This window comes from Phalacrocorax carbo (genome assembly GCF_963921805.1).
Source record: "Phalacrocorax carbo chromosome 31 unlocalized genomic scaffold, bPhaCar2.1 SUPER_31_unloc_1, whole genome shotgun sequence".
Lineage (NCBI taxonomy): Eukaryota > Metazoa > Chordata > Aves > Suliformes > Phalacrocoracidae > Phalacrocorax > Phalacrocorax carbo.
Window position 1 is genome coordinate 89,306 of NW_026990239.1, and position 13,646 is coordinate 102,951.

A 13,646-nucleotide genomic window follows, 5' to 3' on the forward strand; every position below is an offset into this window, starting at 1 on the left:
AGGCAAACTGTTGATTGAAATGATCAACTAACGCCTGGGTTCCCCAGTGTGTTTTACTGTGTATTTTTGAAAAGATTTCGAGTGCTATGCCCTTCGGCAAGACTTCTCTCCCATCTGGCAATATGTACTTACCATCTTGTTCCTTAGCTCCCATTTGTTCTAGTTTTTCCTTTTCTGCAGACTCAAAACTCAAATTATTACTAACAGGTACTTGTTGCATAGTCAAAATCGTACTATAATTGCCTGCTACTTGTTTTGCTTCTGTATCGGCTGCATTATTTCCTCTAACTTGATAACTCGTGCCTCGCTGGTGTCCCTTTATATGTACAACTGCTATTTTATTTGGCATTTTCAATGCCCCCAGAACTCGCCGAATTAATTCTGGGTGTATCAGTTCTTTTCCCTGTGAGTTAACAAATCCTCTTTCCTCCCATATTTTCCCAAAGGTATGTACTACTCCGAACGCATAGCGTGAGTCTGTATATATAGTTCCATCCTTTCCCTTCAGTGACACTAAGGCTTTCCACAATGCGTACAGCTCACAGGCTTGAGCCGACCAGCTGGCACTCAGGGGGCCCGATTCTATTGTCTTAAATTCTCCTTTCTCCAACTTAACGATGGCATCCCCTGACAATCGTTTACCTTCCACTATTCGAGATGACCCATCTATAAAAATTATTTCTCCATGTTGTAATTCCTCTTCTTCTAGATCTGGTCAAATTCGTGTTTGTTGTTCAATCGTTTGGAGACAATCGTGTATTAACTCAGTACTTTCCCCTGGGTATAGAAATTCTGCAGGGTTAACCGCTCCGACAGTCCTTAGGGACAGTTTTGGAGATTCTATGAGTATTCCCTCATACTTTAGCAGTCGGCTATCTGTAAGCCATTTTTCTGCTTTTTGTTGAAGCACCCCCCTTATGTTATGAGGCGCATATAGGACAACTTCTCCATTGAAGGTAATACGATTCGTTTCTTCAAGTAATAAGGCAGCAGCAACAATGATTTGTAAACAACTTGGCCAACCCCTGCTCACAGGATCTAACAGCTTTGATAAGTATGCCACCGGTTTCTTTTGTCCAGCCCATTCCTGAGTTAATACTCCGAATGCTGTTCCTTCATGTATGTTAACGAATAAATGGAATGGCCGCTTTAGATCTGGGAGGCTTAAAACCGGTGCTTGACTTAACTCCCTTTTGAGGCTGGCAAACTGCTCTTGATCCTGAGGGGTCCACTTGGGTATTTTGTCTTTAGACAGTTGTTCATACAAAAATTTAACTTTAAAGCTGTAATTCTCTATCCACTGCCTACAATACCCAAATAGCCCTAATGCTTGCCGAATTTGCCTCTTAGTGACAGGCATAGGTAATTCTAGAATTCCCTTAATGCGCTCCGGATCCAATATCTTCTTGCCGTTAAACAAATAATGCCCCAAATATTTCACTTTTTCCTCCACAAATTGTAACTTTTCTTGTGATACCCGTAGTCCCTGTTGTGCAAGAAAGTTTAGAAGTCGAATGGTTTCTTTTCTTACATCCTTCTTATTATTCCCTGCTATGAGCAGATCATCTACATACTGTAACAGCACATTTCCCGTTTGTACCCGGTATTCTTTTAAGAGCTCTTCCAGGGCCTGTCCAAACAGATTAGGGGACTCAGTGAACCCTTGGGGGAGCACCGTCCATCTTAATTGCTGTCTACGGCCTGTCTCTATGTCTTCCCATTCAAAGGCAAAATAATCACGGCATTCTTCTGCCAGTGGACAGGCCCAAAAGGCATCCTTTAAATCAATCACACTATACCAGGAGTTATGGGGTCCTAGCTTGCTTAGCAGTGTGTATGGATTTGCTACTACAGGGAACCGGGTGATAGTTCTTTTGTTTATTTCCCTTAAATCATGTACGAGCCGATATTTCCCATTTGGCTTTCTCACAGGCAAAATGGGAGTGTTAAAGGGTGACATACAAGGCTCTAAGATTCCTTGTGCTAACAATCGATCAATTTCTGGCTTTAATCCTCTCCGTCCTTCTAGGGATATGGGATATTGCCTTACCCTCACAGGTATGTGGGGTTCGGAAATTTGAATTTTAATCGGTGGGATTTCCAGTTTACTTATTGTGTCCGGAGAGTACCAGGCATCGGGGTTAATTTGTTTTTGATCATCCACGGTCAAAGGATAAGCAGACACCGTTAGCTCTTGATTTTTTACTTTAATTTCTAATTGCAATTCAACAATTAAATCCCGTCCTAACAGATTAAATTCTGCTTCAGGGACGAGCAAGAGTTCACCCATTCCAAATTTATTTTCAGTTTCGAACACTACATTTTTGATTTTGCTTACTTTAAAGGGTTCTCCTTTTGCCCCAATTACTTGTACTTTTTCAGGGGAAACTTTACATCCCTCAGGTATTTGCCTAATAGTCGATTTCTCAGCCCCAGTGTCTACTAAAAAGGTGAACTCTTGTTTATGGGGACCTATTTTTAATTTTATCAAGGGCTCATGATGACTCCGGTCCCCTAAGATATAGAGCCCCCGACTCTCCTATTCCGTTTTTAATATTTCCTCATCCCTGATCCTTTCTCTGCAATTCTTCTTTATATGTCCCTTCTTTCCACAGTAAAAACAACATCTCTGTTCCTTCTTTACTACTACATTCCCTTGTTTCGCTCCAGCAGATCTGTGTTCACCAGTCCGCCCTTTGCGATCCTCTCTGACTGCTGCTACCATCATTTTTACTTGTCGCTTGCTGCTCTCTTCTTCCCGCCTTACGTAGACTTTCTGAGCTTCTCTCAATAATTCATCCAACCCTCTATTCTGCCAGTCTTCTAACTTTTCAATCTTCTTTCTGATATCTTCCCATGATTTTGCCACAAACGGAGTTTTGAGGAGCGCTTGCCCTAAAGGGTCGTCTGGATTTACCCCAGAGTACAGCTGAAGGGCTTTCCTCAGTCGTTCCAGCCACTCAGTAGGGCTCTCATTTTTCTTTTGCATTTCATTAAATGCTTTATTGATATTCTGGCCACGGGGTACTGCTTCTCTAATCCCTTGAATTACTAGAGTTCTCAGGTCCTGCATATGAGTTCTATGCACCGGATCCTGATTATCCCAATTAGGTCTTTGGAGTGGCCATTTAATATCTGCTTGGGGTCCCTGGGCATGCTGAGCATCCCACAGTCTCATTCCTGCTCGTCTGATCATATCTCTTTCCTCGGTAGTAAATAATTGACCAAGGATAGATTGCATCTCATCCCAAGTATAAAGGTTTGGTCCCAAAAATTGATCTAATCTTTCTGCCACTCCGAGTGGGTCCTCAATTAGGTTTCCCATCTCGGTTCTTTTAAAATCTCGTAGGTCAGCCGAGCTTAGGGGTACAGAAATATATCCAATCACAGGTTGGGGTCCCCCCATGGGCATTTCCCTTAGAGGATACATCTGAGCTGCCCCTTTTTGACTCCTAGTCATGCGTCTAGGAGGAGGGGGAGACCCTTGTTCCGATTCTGGTGGGGGGGTGGGCGCTCTGGGGACCTCTGGAGGGGCTGTGGGAGCAGGAGGAGGAATGTAAGGAGGGGGGGTTAGAAGGGTTTCATCTAACTCTTCCTTCTTTTTCTTTTGTTCAGTTTTTACTTCATTCAGTGGATAAAGTCTAGCTCTCGGTCTTTCTAGCCACGCTTCCGCATACTGACTCTCTTCCGGGTTAAGGGGTTTTTTATTGTTAACCCAGAGGTTTAATTGTTGTCTGACCCAGTCTTTTTCTGACCCATAGACTGGCCAAACGACATCTTTAGAAATCTTCTTCCCTCCCCATATCCTAGTACAATATTCTATCATTTTCTGTTTATCTCTCCCTAGGGTTCCAGGGAAATATCTCCAATTGTCTAGGATATATGCCAGAGGGGTATTCTTAGGTACAGTGGGTACCCTTCCCATGGGAGTCGAAGGCTTGCTGCCCTTCGCCCCCATCTTCTGGAATATCCACAAACATACACTCACTCGTTCCCCTTGTTCCTGGCCCAGTCCCTCGCGGGAGATGGGAAACGCAGTACTTAAGGGTCCGCACTCGCCTGGTTCAATATAGCGAACCTCTCACTTGTTATATTCCAGGAAACCCAATCCCGCCCGAACGGCAAACCCGCGAACAAATTCGCCATATACTTACGCACCCTGCGTCTTCGTCCGGACTCCCGTGCACAGAATTTTTATGGGATTTTACCGGTTTCCCCTTTGCTCATCATTCTAGAATTTAGGTTCGTCGGTAAGGTTGAGGTAAGCTGTCGGTCGCGGGGCCGCGGATTGCCGCGGGGCGCCTCCCCGGAGGACAGAAGCTCACCGTTCCTTATCCGAGTCACGGCACCAAATTGTCATAAATTGAGACCACAATGGATCAGAATCCAATTAGAATTTTATTAATTGTAGCAAGTAGAATATGAGCAAATACAGCGCTGGACGGCAGGGGAGTCTGCGCTCCGCCAACTGCCGCACTGAGCAGTTCAAACAGTCTCTCTTTATACATCTTTACTTCCATGTTCAATGAGATAGTGGAGGTGCTCTTCGCATGCTTCAGTTGTTGTTAGGGGGTCGTTTCCTGCTTCCTGGTGAAATGGGGTTGCTTGTCCTATGTCTGTCGGTAAGTTTGGACATCTGATGGTTATCTTGCATAAGCACGCCTGGGAGGTATTCTTCGCATGCTTTACATTGAGCTTAACATAAGTCTTAATAAACAATACCTTAGTTCAGTTTCTCACACTGGGGGTGGATCCGGGGGCGGGGGTCCGGGGGCGGGGGTCTCACCGACGCAGTCCAGCCGGGCGGGGTCCAGCCGATACCCCGCGTCGCAGTCGCAGGTGAAGCCGTCGGGCACCCGCACGCAGCGCCCGTGGTGGCACCCGCTGAGCACCCCGCACTCCTCCGCCCCCCCTGCGGCGGGGAGGGGGCGTCAGGGCGGGGGGTCGCCCCCTTCACCCCCCCCCCGCGCCCCGAAAACTCACCAGCATCCTCCTCCTCCTCCTCCTCCTCCTCCTCCTCCTCCTCCTCCTCCTCGCTGAACCCCCCCGTCCCGTGGGGTTGGTAGGACCAGGGGGAGCCGGGGGGGGGGTCGGGGGGCTCGTAGCGGGGTCCCCGGGGTCGGTGGGCGAGGGGGCGCCGGGGGTCCTCAAAATCCTCGCCTTCATAGCGGGGGGGGGCGTAGAGAGCGTCCCCCCGGGGGTCGTAACCCCCCGCCAGCCCCCCGAAACCGTAAGGGTCGTAGTCGGAACGGAGAGCCGGGGGGGGCACGCGGGGCCCCCCGAAAACGTCAGGGCCGTAAGGGAGGCCGTAAGGGGGGGCGAAGTCGGGAGCGTATTCGTAGGAAGGGGGGGCGCGGGGGGGGCCGTAGCTGGGGGGGCGCAGCACGTTGCAGAGGAACTCGAAGTCATCTGGGGGGGGGGTAAAAGGAGAAGGTGGTTTTGGGGGACCCCCCCCCGATGCAGGCTGCGGGGGGGATGGGGGTTCTCCATCACCTGGGACCCCCCCCCTCCAATAACCGGGGGGGGCTACAAGGGAAAACTTCCCCCCCCCTCCTTGTGGGGCTGTAGGGATGCAAAGGGGGCCCGTTATTGGGGGGCTACAAGGGGTCCCCCCATCACTGAGGGGCTACAAGGGGCCCCCCCCATCATTGAGGGGCTGTGGGGATACAGGGGGCCTCAATAATTGGGGGGGCTACGAGGGGTCCCCCCCATCATTGAGGGGATGTGGGGATACAGGGGGGCCTCAATAATTGGGGGGGCTACGAGGGGTCCCCCCCATCACTGAGGGGCTACAAGGGACCCCCCCCCATCATTGAGGGGCTGTGGGGATACAGGGGGGCCTCAATAATTGGGGGGGGCTACGAGGGGTCCCCCCCATCCTCACGCCCCCCATTCCCATGGGGTCAATGGGGCTGCAGGAAGGTCTCCCATCACAGAGCTGCTGGGCGGGGGGGGTCCCACACTGCAGGGAGGGGGATGCCACCCCGGCACCCACCAGTATGGGGGTGGGGGGGGTTCTGGGGTGCGGGGGGGGGTCACCTGAGTGGCGGGCGGGGCAGAGGGCGCAGTCCATGCCCCAGGCCTGCCCGTACAGGCAGCAGCACTCGGTGTAGGTGACCTGCCTGTCCAGCCGGGGTCTGCCGCACACCAGGTCGACCCCCACCTCCTGCCAACACACCGCCTGCGCAGCATCTGTTTCGGGGGGGAGGGAGGGGGGCACAGTCAGGCCGGGTCCCACAGACACCCCCCCACCCCCCCCAAAGCCCACCCCGTGGGTGGCAGCCTCACCCCGGTGGGTGTCGTTGGCGACGCAGCGGCGCTGGGAGCCGTCCAGGACCAGGGGCGGGGGGCACGAGCAGTAGTAGGAGCCCACCGTGTTGACGCAGCGACCCCCCACGCAGGGCTCGGCATCCTCCGCCCCACACTCGTCGTTATCTGGGGGGCAGCGGTCAGGGGCAGGCAGGGGTCGGGGGGCAGGCAGGGGGTCGGGGGGCAGGCAGGGGTCGGGGGGCAGGCAGGGGCTCAGGGGCAGGCAGGGGCAGGCAGGGGCAGGCAGGGGCAGGCAGGGGCTCAGGGGCAGGCAGGGGCTCAGGGGCTCAGGGGCAGGCAGGGGCTCAGGGGCAGGCAGGGGCAGGCAGGGGCAGGCAGGGGCAGGCAGGGGCAGGCAGGGGCTCAGGGGCAGGCAGGGGCAGGCAGGGGCAGGCAGGGGCAGGCAGGGGCTCAGGGGCAGGCAGGGGCAGGCAGGGGCAGGCAGGGGCTCAGGGGCTCAGGGGCTCAGGGGCAGGCAGGGGCAGGCAGGGGCTCAGGGGCAGGCAGGGGCAGGCAGGGGCTCAGGGGCTCAGGGGCAGGCAGGGGCAGGCAGGGGCTCAGGGGCAGGCAGGGGCTCAGGGGCAGGCAGGGGCAGGCAGGGGCTCAGGGGCAGGCAGGGGCAGGCAGGGGCAGGCAGGGGCAGGCAGGGGCTCAGGGGCAGGCAGGGGCAGGCAGGGGCAGGCAGGGGCTCAGGGGCAGGCAGGGGCAGGCAGGGGCTCAGGGGCAGGCAGGGGCAGGCAGGGGCAGGCAGGGGCTCAGGGGCTCAGGGGCAGGCAGGGGCAGGCAGGGGCTCAGGGGCAGGCAGGGGCAGGCAGGGGCAGGCAGGGGCAGGCAGGGGCTCAGGGGCAGGCAGGGGCAGGCAGGGGCAGGCAGGGGCTCAGGGGCAGGCAGGGGCAGGCAGGGGCAGGCAGGGGCAGGCAGGGGCTCAGGGGCAGGCAGGGGCAGGCAGGGGCAGGCAGGGGCTCAGGGGCAGGCAGGGGCAGGCAGGGGCTCAGGGGCAGGCAGGGGCAGGCAGGGGCAGGCAGGGGCAGGCAGGGGCTCACCCACGCACTGCAGGTGCTCCTGCTCGTAGTAGTAGCCGCTGGGGCAGTAGCAGCTGAAGCCGGGGGCGGCGTTGAGGCAAACCCCCCCCCGGCAGAGCTGGGGCCCGAAGAGCTGGCACTCGTCCACGTCTGGGGGCACGGGGGGCGTCAGGGGGGCCCCGCGGGACGGGGGGCCCCGGGGGGACCCCGGCGGGCGCGGGGGGGCCGCGGCGGGCAGCACTCACCTGCCGGCGAGCCCTGGGGACCCTCGGCGGTGCGGCCCTGCCCGTGCGGGCAGATGGCGAGGTGGGCCTCTGGGGTGGGGGGCGTCAGCGACGGGGGTCCTGCCGGGGCCCCCCCGAACCCTGCCGGCGGCCCCCGACCCCCGCCGTGCACCCCAAGCCATCAAGGGGCACCCCAAACCCTGCCGGGGCACCCCGACCCCTGCCCATGCACCCCATACCCTGCCCATGCACCCCATACCCTGCCGGGGGCCCCCGACCCCCGCCGTGCACCCCAAGCCATCAAGGGGCACCACGACCCCCGCCGTGCACCCCATACCCTTAATGGGCACCCCAAACCCTGCTGGGGCACCCTGACCCCTGCCCATGCACCCCATACCCTGCCGGGGGCCCCCGACCCCCGCCGTGCACCCCAAACCCTCTCGGGGCACCCTGACCCCCACTGTGCACCCCAATCCCCGCCCGAGCACCCCAATCCCCACCCGAGCACCCCAATCCCCGCCCAAGCACCCCAATCCCTGCCCGTGCCCCCCAATCCCTGCCCGAGCACCCCAACCCTGCCCGAGCACCCCAAACCCTGCCCGTGCACCCCAACCCTGCCCGAGCACCCCAATCCCTGCCCGTGCCCCCCAACCCTGCCCGTGCCCCCCAATCCCTGCCCATGCCCCCCAACCCTGCCCGTGCCCCCCAAACTCTCCCATGCACCCCCCAACCACGCCCGGGACCCCCCCCCCGCGCACCCATACATAGGGCCGAACCCCCCGGAGGCGCGGGGGCCGCCCCGCGGAGGGGCCGGCTGGGTGCGGGGCGGGGGCGCGGGGGGGTCCCGTACCGGTGCCGGGGGTCGGGCAGGGCCGCGCGGGGCAGTGGGTGCCCCACGCCCAGCCCAGGCTGCAGCAGCAGCGCTCCCGGCTGACGTTGGGTGCCAGCACCCCGCAAGCCCTGCTGAAGCAGGCGGCGCCTTCGGGGGGGGCCCGCGGCGGGCTTTGGGGGGCCGGGGGGGTCACGCATCGCCCCGTCACGGGGTCGAACTCGTCGCGGGTGTCGGGGCAGAGGCAGAGGAAGGAGCCTTCCACGTTCTCGCACCGTTCGGCCCCGCAGACGCCCCGCAGCGTCTCGCACTCGTCCACATCTCCAAAAACGCATCGGGGGTTTCTGTTAATTTTTTCTCTTTTTTGGGGGGCGGGATTTTGGGGGTCCCCCCCCGCCCCCCAGGACCCGCCCGCACCCACGCAGCCGTGGCCGTGGCGGGCGCTCTCGTAGCCGGGGTCGCAGACGCACTGGAAGGAGCCCGGCAGGTTGCGGCAGGCGGCGTGAGCCCCGCACAGCGTCCCGTTGGAGCGCTCGTCCGCGTCTGTGGGGCACAAACGGGGGGGGGTTGGGGAGGGGGGGGTCCCCCGGGGGTGACACACACGCCCCCCGCCCCCCCCGCAACACCCCAAATACCCGCAACACCCCGCCCCGGCGCGGGGCTCCGGGCTCTCTGCTCTGCTGTGCGATGGGGCAGTGGGGGGCTGCGCCCTCCCCCCCTCCCCCCGACCCACGGACACCCCGTGCCCCACGGACCCCCCGCGACCCATGGAACCCCTGCGCCCCACGGACCCCCCTGCGCCCCCCGGCCCCTCTGCGCCCCCCGGCTCCCCTGCACCCTCCAGCCCCTTTGAGCCCCCCGGCCACTCTGCGCCCCCCGGCTCCCCTGCGACCCTCGGCCCCCCGGCGACCCTTGGCCCCCTGTGCCCCAAGGATCCCCCTGCACCCCCAGGACCCCCCTGCACCCCCCAGCCCCTTTGCGCCCCCCGGCTCCCCTGCGACCCTCGGCCCCCCGGCGACCCTTGGCCCCCTGTGCCCCCAGGACCCCCCTGCACCCCCCGGCCCCTCTGCGCCCCCCAGCCCCCCCTGCACCCCCCGGCCCCTCTGCGCCCCCCAGCCCCTCTGCGCCCCCCGGCCCCTCTGCGCCCCCCAGCCCCTTTGCGCCCCCCGGCTCCCCTGCGCCCCCCGGCCCCTCTGCGCCCCCCGGCCCCCCTGAGCCCCCCGGCCCCTTTGCGCACAGCGCAGGCGTGCAACCGCGGGCGTGCATCCTCGTGTGCAGGCGTGCAACGGTGTGCATGCATCATTGTGTGCAGGCGTGCAACCGCGGGCGTGCACCGTCGTGCGCAGGCGTGCAACCGCGGGCGTGCATCATTGTGTGCAACGATGTGCATGCACCTTCGTGTGCAGGTGTGCAACCGCGTGCATGCATCATTGTGTGCAGGCGTGCAACCATGTGCATGCATCGTGGTCTGCAGGCATGCACCATTGTGTGCATCGTCGTGTGCAGGTGTGCAACCGCGTGCGTGCATCGTTGCGTGCACACGTGCAATCACGTGCGTGCATCGTTGTGTGCAACTGTGTGCATGCATCATTGTGTGCAGGCGTGCAACCGCGTGCGTGCACCGTCGCGTGCAGGCGTGCAACCGCGCGCGTGCATCATGGCATGCCGACACGCCGCGGCGCGTGCTTGCACCCCCACACGCACTCAGCCTTCCGTGCGACCACACGCGTGTGCACACCCCGCCCCGCCCCCACCCCCCTGCCCCAAACCCCCCCATACCTGGGCCTGGCCCCTCGCGGGGGGGCACGGTGGGGAGGGGGGCCAGCAGCCCCTGCGTGGGTCGTGGCGCCACAATGACCTCGGGGGCGGGGGGGCCTCTCGGGGACCGACGGTGGCCTCTCGGGGACCAGCGCCCCAATGGACTCTGCACCCCTAAACACAGCCGCTGTGACACTGGGGAGGGGCTCCCCGCTGTCCCACCCCCACCCCAAGTGGGGGCGTGCCCCCCCCCCAAAAAGTGGGGTAACACCCCCAAAAACGGGGTAATACACCCCAAAAAAACAGGGTGCGGAGGCCAGGCGTGCTCCCCGGGCAGCGTTTATTGAAGCAGCTGCGGGCAAAGGGAGGGTTGGGGAGGGGGGTAAAGGCGGGGGGGGTTTGGGGGGGTTTGGGGGGGGGTTTGGGGGAGCGGGGGGGGTTTGGGGGCCCCCCCCCTCACCTGAGCAGGTGGTAGGTGAGCCAGTACATGAGGAGGGGCTGGGCGGCGGCGATGGCCACGGTCAGGTACATCCGCAGCCGGTTTTTGGACCCTCGCACCAGCAACCCCTCGGACACCACCTTCGAGAGCAGCTTCAGCCGCAGCGTCTTGATCTGGGGAGGGGGGACAGAAAAAAGGTGGTGAACCCCCCCCCCAAAAACCACACAGCCCCCCCCGCCCTTTTTTTCCCCCTTTTTCGCTCTATTTTTTACCATAAACACGAAAATGCTGAGGCAGCACCAGCTCAGCACCACGTAGTAAGCGCTGCGGCCGAAAACGAGCCCGGCGATGAGGCCCAGATTCATCCTGCCGGGAACAAGGGGGGGGGGATTATTGGGGTGCAACCCCCCCCCCCTTTTTCTAACCCACCCCCCCTAAAAAAACCAACCCTCTCACCCCACATATTTGTAGCCGCCGAAGGCGATGAGGTCGATGGTGGTGAGGCTGGTGTTGATGGCGAGGAGGTAGAGGCTGAGGAGGATGGCCAGAACCTCCACGATGAGCCAGGCCAGCGCCGAGCTCGCCTGCAAGCCCAGGCTGTCGGGGGAGAACCTGGGGGGGGGCCGCGCCCCAAATTGGGTGGGGGGGGGCCCCACAGCCTTGCCTGCACCCCTCACCCTTCGTTTTTAGGGTAGGGACCCGCCCCCCCCCGGCTGCCACCCCAGGGCGGGGAGAAGGGCCTGACCTGTTTTGGGTGCCCAGCACCAAGCAGGCGACAAGGATGTAGGTGATGAAGGCCATCGCTGCGGGGGGGGACACGGGGATGTCATTGGGGGGGGTCCCCCGGGGGGGAAATGGGGGGCTGGGGGGGGAAATGGGGGGCAACGGGGGCGGGACGTACTTGGGATGTAGAGATCGGGGGCGTTGACGTCGAAGCGGGGGGCGACGGGGGTGTCCTGCCGGTACCGCACCTGCCAGTCCTGGGGGGGGAGACACACTGTTAGGGACCCCCCCACGCCCAATACCAGACCCCCAGCCCCCCCAGTACTGCACCCCAAAACCCCCAAACCGGCCCCCCACGCCCCAATACTGCCCCCCCGACCCGCAATACCAGCCCCCCTACTCCAGTAGGAGCCCCCCAGGCTCCCATAGCACACCCCAAACCCCCAATACCGGCCCCCCCGACCCCCAAATCCCCAAAACCGGCCCCCCAGACCCCCACCCTCCAACCCCATAGAAGACCCCCGACACCGGACCCCCCCCCCCCGCCCCCGATACCGGGGCCCCCCCTCACCTGATGCGCGAAGGGAAAGATGAGAAGCCCCAGTTTCCTCCCCACGTACGCGGTGTCCACGGCGAAATAATACTTCAGCCGCCCCACGGGGATGAACCGGTCGAGCAACAGGCGGCGGAGAGTTAAAGGGCCGTGAGGGGTCCCGGTAACCGGCCACGGAGCCCCCCCGTGTCGCGTCCCCCCCCCACTCACGTTACGGTCCATGATGTCGCGGCCCTGGCTGGCCAAGCTGCTCCCGTAGGCCATGGCCAGGCTGGACACCGGCTCGCCCAGGAAGGCCGCGGCCGGTGGGTCCCGGGAGGCGGCGGCGGCGGCCGGGGGAGCCCCGTAACCCCGGCCCGGTTGGGCCCCGCCGCCCCCCGCCGCGCTGGTATCACCGAAGAGAGGGTGCGGATCCGCCATACGAGGCGCCGTGGCCGGTAACCGGGCCCGAATGATTGGCAGGTAACGGGCAGGGGGGGGCTGCAACGGGGACGGGACGGGGCCGCTGCGCCCGCTCTTAGGCCGGCGTCGCCCGCCCGGCCTGGTGTTGCCATGGCGACGGAGGAGGCCCGGGCGGGGCCTGGTGTCATGGCCACGGGGACCGCGGTGTGCCCAGGGCCGCGGTGTGACAGCCATGGGGCTGGCTGTGGTGGCCATGGTGTCCCCAGGGTGTCCCCAGGGCCATGGTGTCACAGCCATGGGGCTGGCTGTGGTGGCCATGGTGTCCCCAGGGTGTCCCCAGGGCCGCGGTGTGACAGCCATGGGGCTGGCTGTGGTGGCCATGGTGTCCCCAGGGTGTCCCCAGGGCCATGGTGTCACAGCCATGGGTCTGGCTGTGGTGGCCATGGTGTCCCCAGGGTGTCCCCAGGGCCGCGGTGTCACAGCCATGGGCTGGCTGTGGTGGCCATGGTGTCCCCAGGGTGTCCCCAGGGCCATGGTGTCACAGCCATGGGGCTGGCTGTGGTGGCCATGGTGTCCCCAGGGTGTCCCCAGGGCCATGGTGTCACAGCCATGGGGCTGTTCGTGGTGCCCATGGTGTCCCCAGGGTGTCCCCAGGGCCATGGTGTCACAGCCATGGGGCTGGTCACGGTGGCCATGGTGTCCCCAGGGTGTCCCCAGGGCCGCGGTGTCACAGCCATGGGGCTGGCTGTGGTGGCCATGGTGTCCCCAGGGTGTCCCCAGGGCCGTGGTGTCACAGCCATGGGGCTGGCTGTGGTGGCCATGGTGTCCCCAGGGTGTCCCAGGGCCGTGGTGTCACAGCCATGGGCTGGTCACGGTGGCCATGGTGTCCCCAGGGTGTCCCCAGGGCCATGGTGTCACAGCCATGGGGCTGGCTGTGGTGGCCATGGTGTCCCCAGGGTGTCCCCAGGGCCATGGTGTCACAGCCATGGGCAGGTCACGGTGGCCATGGTGTCCCCAGGGTGTCCCCAGGGCCATGGTGTCACAGCCATGGGGCTGGTCACGGTGGCCATGGTGTCCCCAGGGTGTCCCCAGGGCCATGGTGTCACAGCCATGGACTGGTCACGGTGGCCATGGTGTCCCCAGGGTGTCCCCAGGGCCATGGTGTCACAGCCATGGGGCTGGCTGTGGTGGCCATGGTGTCCCCAGGGTGTCCCCAGGGCCGCGGTGTCACAGCCATGGGGCTGGCTGTGGTGGCCATGGTGTCCCCAGGGTGTCCCCAGGGCCGTGGTGTCACAGCCATGGGGCTGGCTGTGGTGGCCATGGTGTCCCCAGGGTGTCCCCAGGGCCATGGTGTCACAGCCATGGGGCTGGCTGTGGTGGCCATGGT

The 13,646-nt window shown here is 62.4% G+C and overlaps 2 protein-coding genes across 2 annotated transcripts; both read right to left on the reverse strand.

The window, feature by feature from the left end:
- Nucleotides 1-4,966: 4,966 nt before the first annotated feature.
- On the reverse strand, nucleotides 4,967-9,946 carry LOC135310765 (latent-transforming growth factor beta-binding protein 4-like; the record flags this gene model as incomplete). Its single annotated transcript, XM_064439725.1, has 8 exons — nucleotides 9,937-9,946; nucleotides 8,802-8,927; nucleotides 8,406-8,705; nucleotides 7,577-7,645; nucleotides 7,353-7,481; nucleotides 6,289-6,435; nucleotides 6,040-6,192; nucleotides 4,967-5,409 (listed from the first exon to the last, which is right to left on the reverse strand). Coding segments are annotated over exons 1-8 (1,377 nt in total), but the record flags the coding sequence as incomplete, so codon positions are not given.
- Nucleotides 9,947-10,469: 523 nt separating this feature from the next.
- Nucleotides 10,470-12,514, reverse strand: LOC135310766 (protein YIF1B-B-like). The gene is made up of 6 exons (XM_064439726.1): nucleotides 11,876-12,514; nucleotides 11,483-11,561; nucleotides 11,327-11,384; nucleotides 11,038-11,193; nucleotides 10,854-10,947; nucleotides 10,470-10,754 (listed from the first exon to the last, which is right to left on the reverse strand). The coding sequence occupies exons 1-6, from the start codon at nucleotides 12,512-12,514 to the stop codon at nucleotides 10,599-10,601; spliced, it is 1,182 nt and encodes a 393-aa protein (XP_064295796.1). The 3' UTR covers nucleotides 10,470-10,598.
- Between the last annotated feature and the right edge of the window lie 1,132 nt (nucleotides 12,515-13,646).

Excerpts from the sequence above, each read along its gene's own strand:
- LOC135310766 (XM_064439726.1), bottom strand. The coding sequence starts at position 12,514 with ATGGCCACCACAGCCAGCCCCATGGCTGTCACACCGCGGCCCTGGGCA. Across the intron at positions 10,948-11,037 it reads GGCGGCTACAAATATGTGGG|GATGAATCTGGGCCTCATCG; the intron begins GTGAGAGGGTTG and ends TGTTCCCGGCAG. Across the intron at positions 10,755-10,853 it reads TCAGCATTTTCGTGTTTATG|ATCAAGACGCTGCGGCTGAA; the intron begins GTAAAAAATAGA and ends CCCCCTCCCCAG.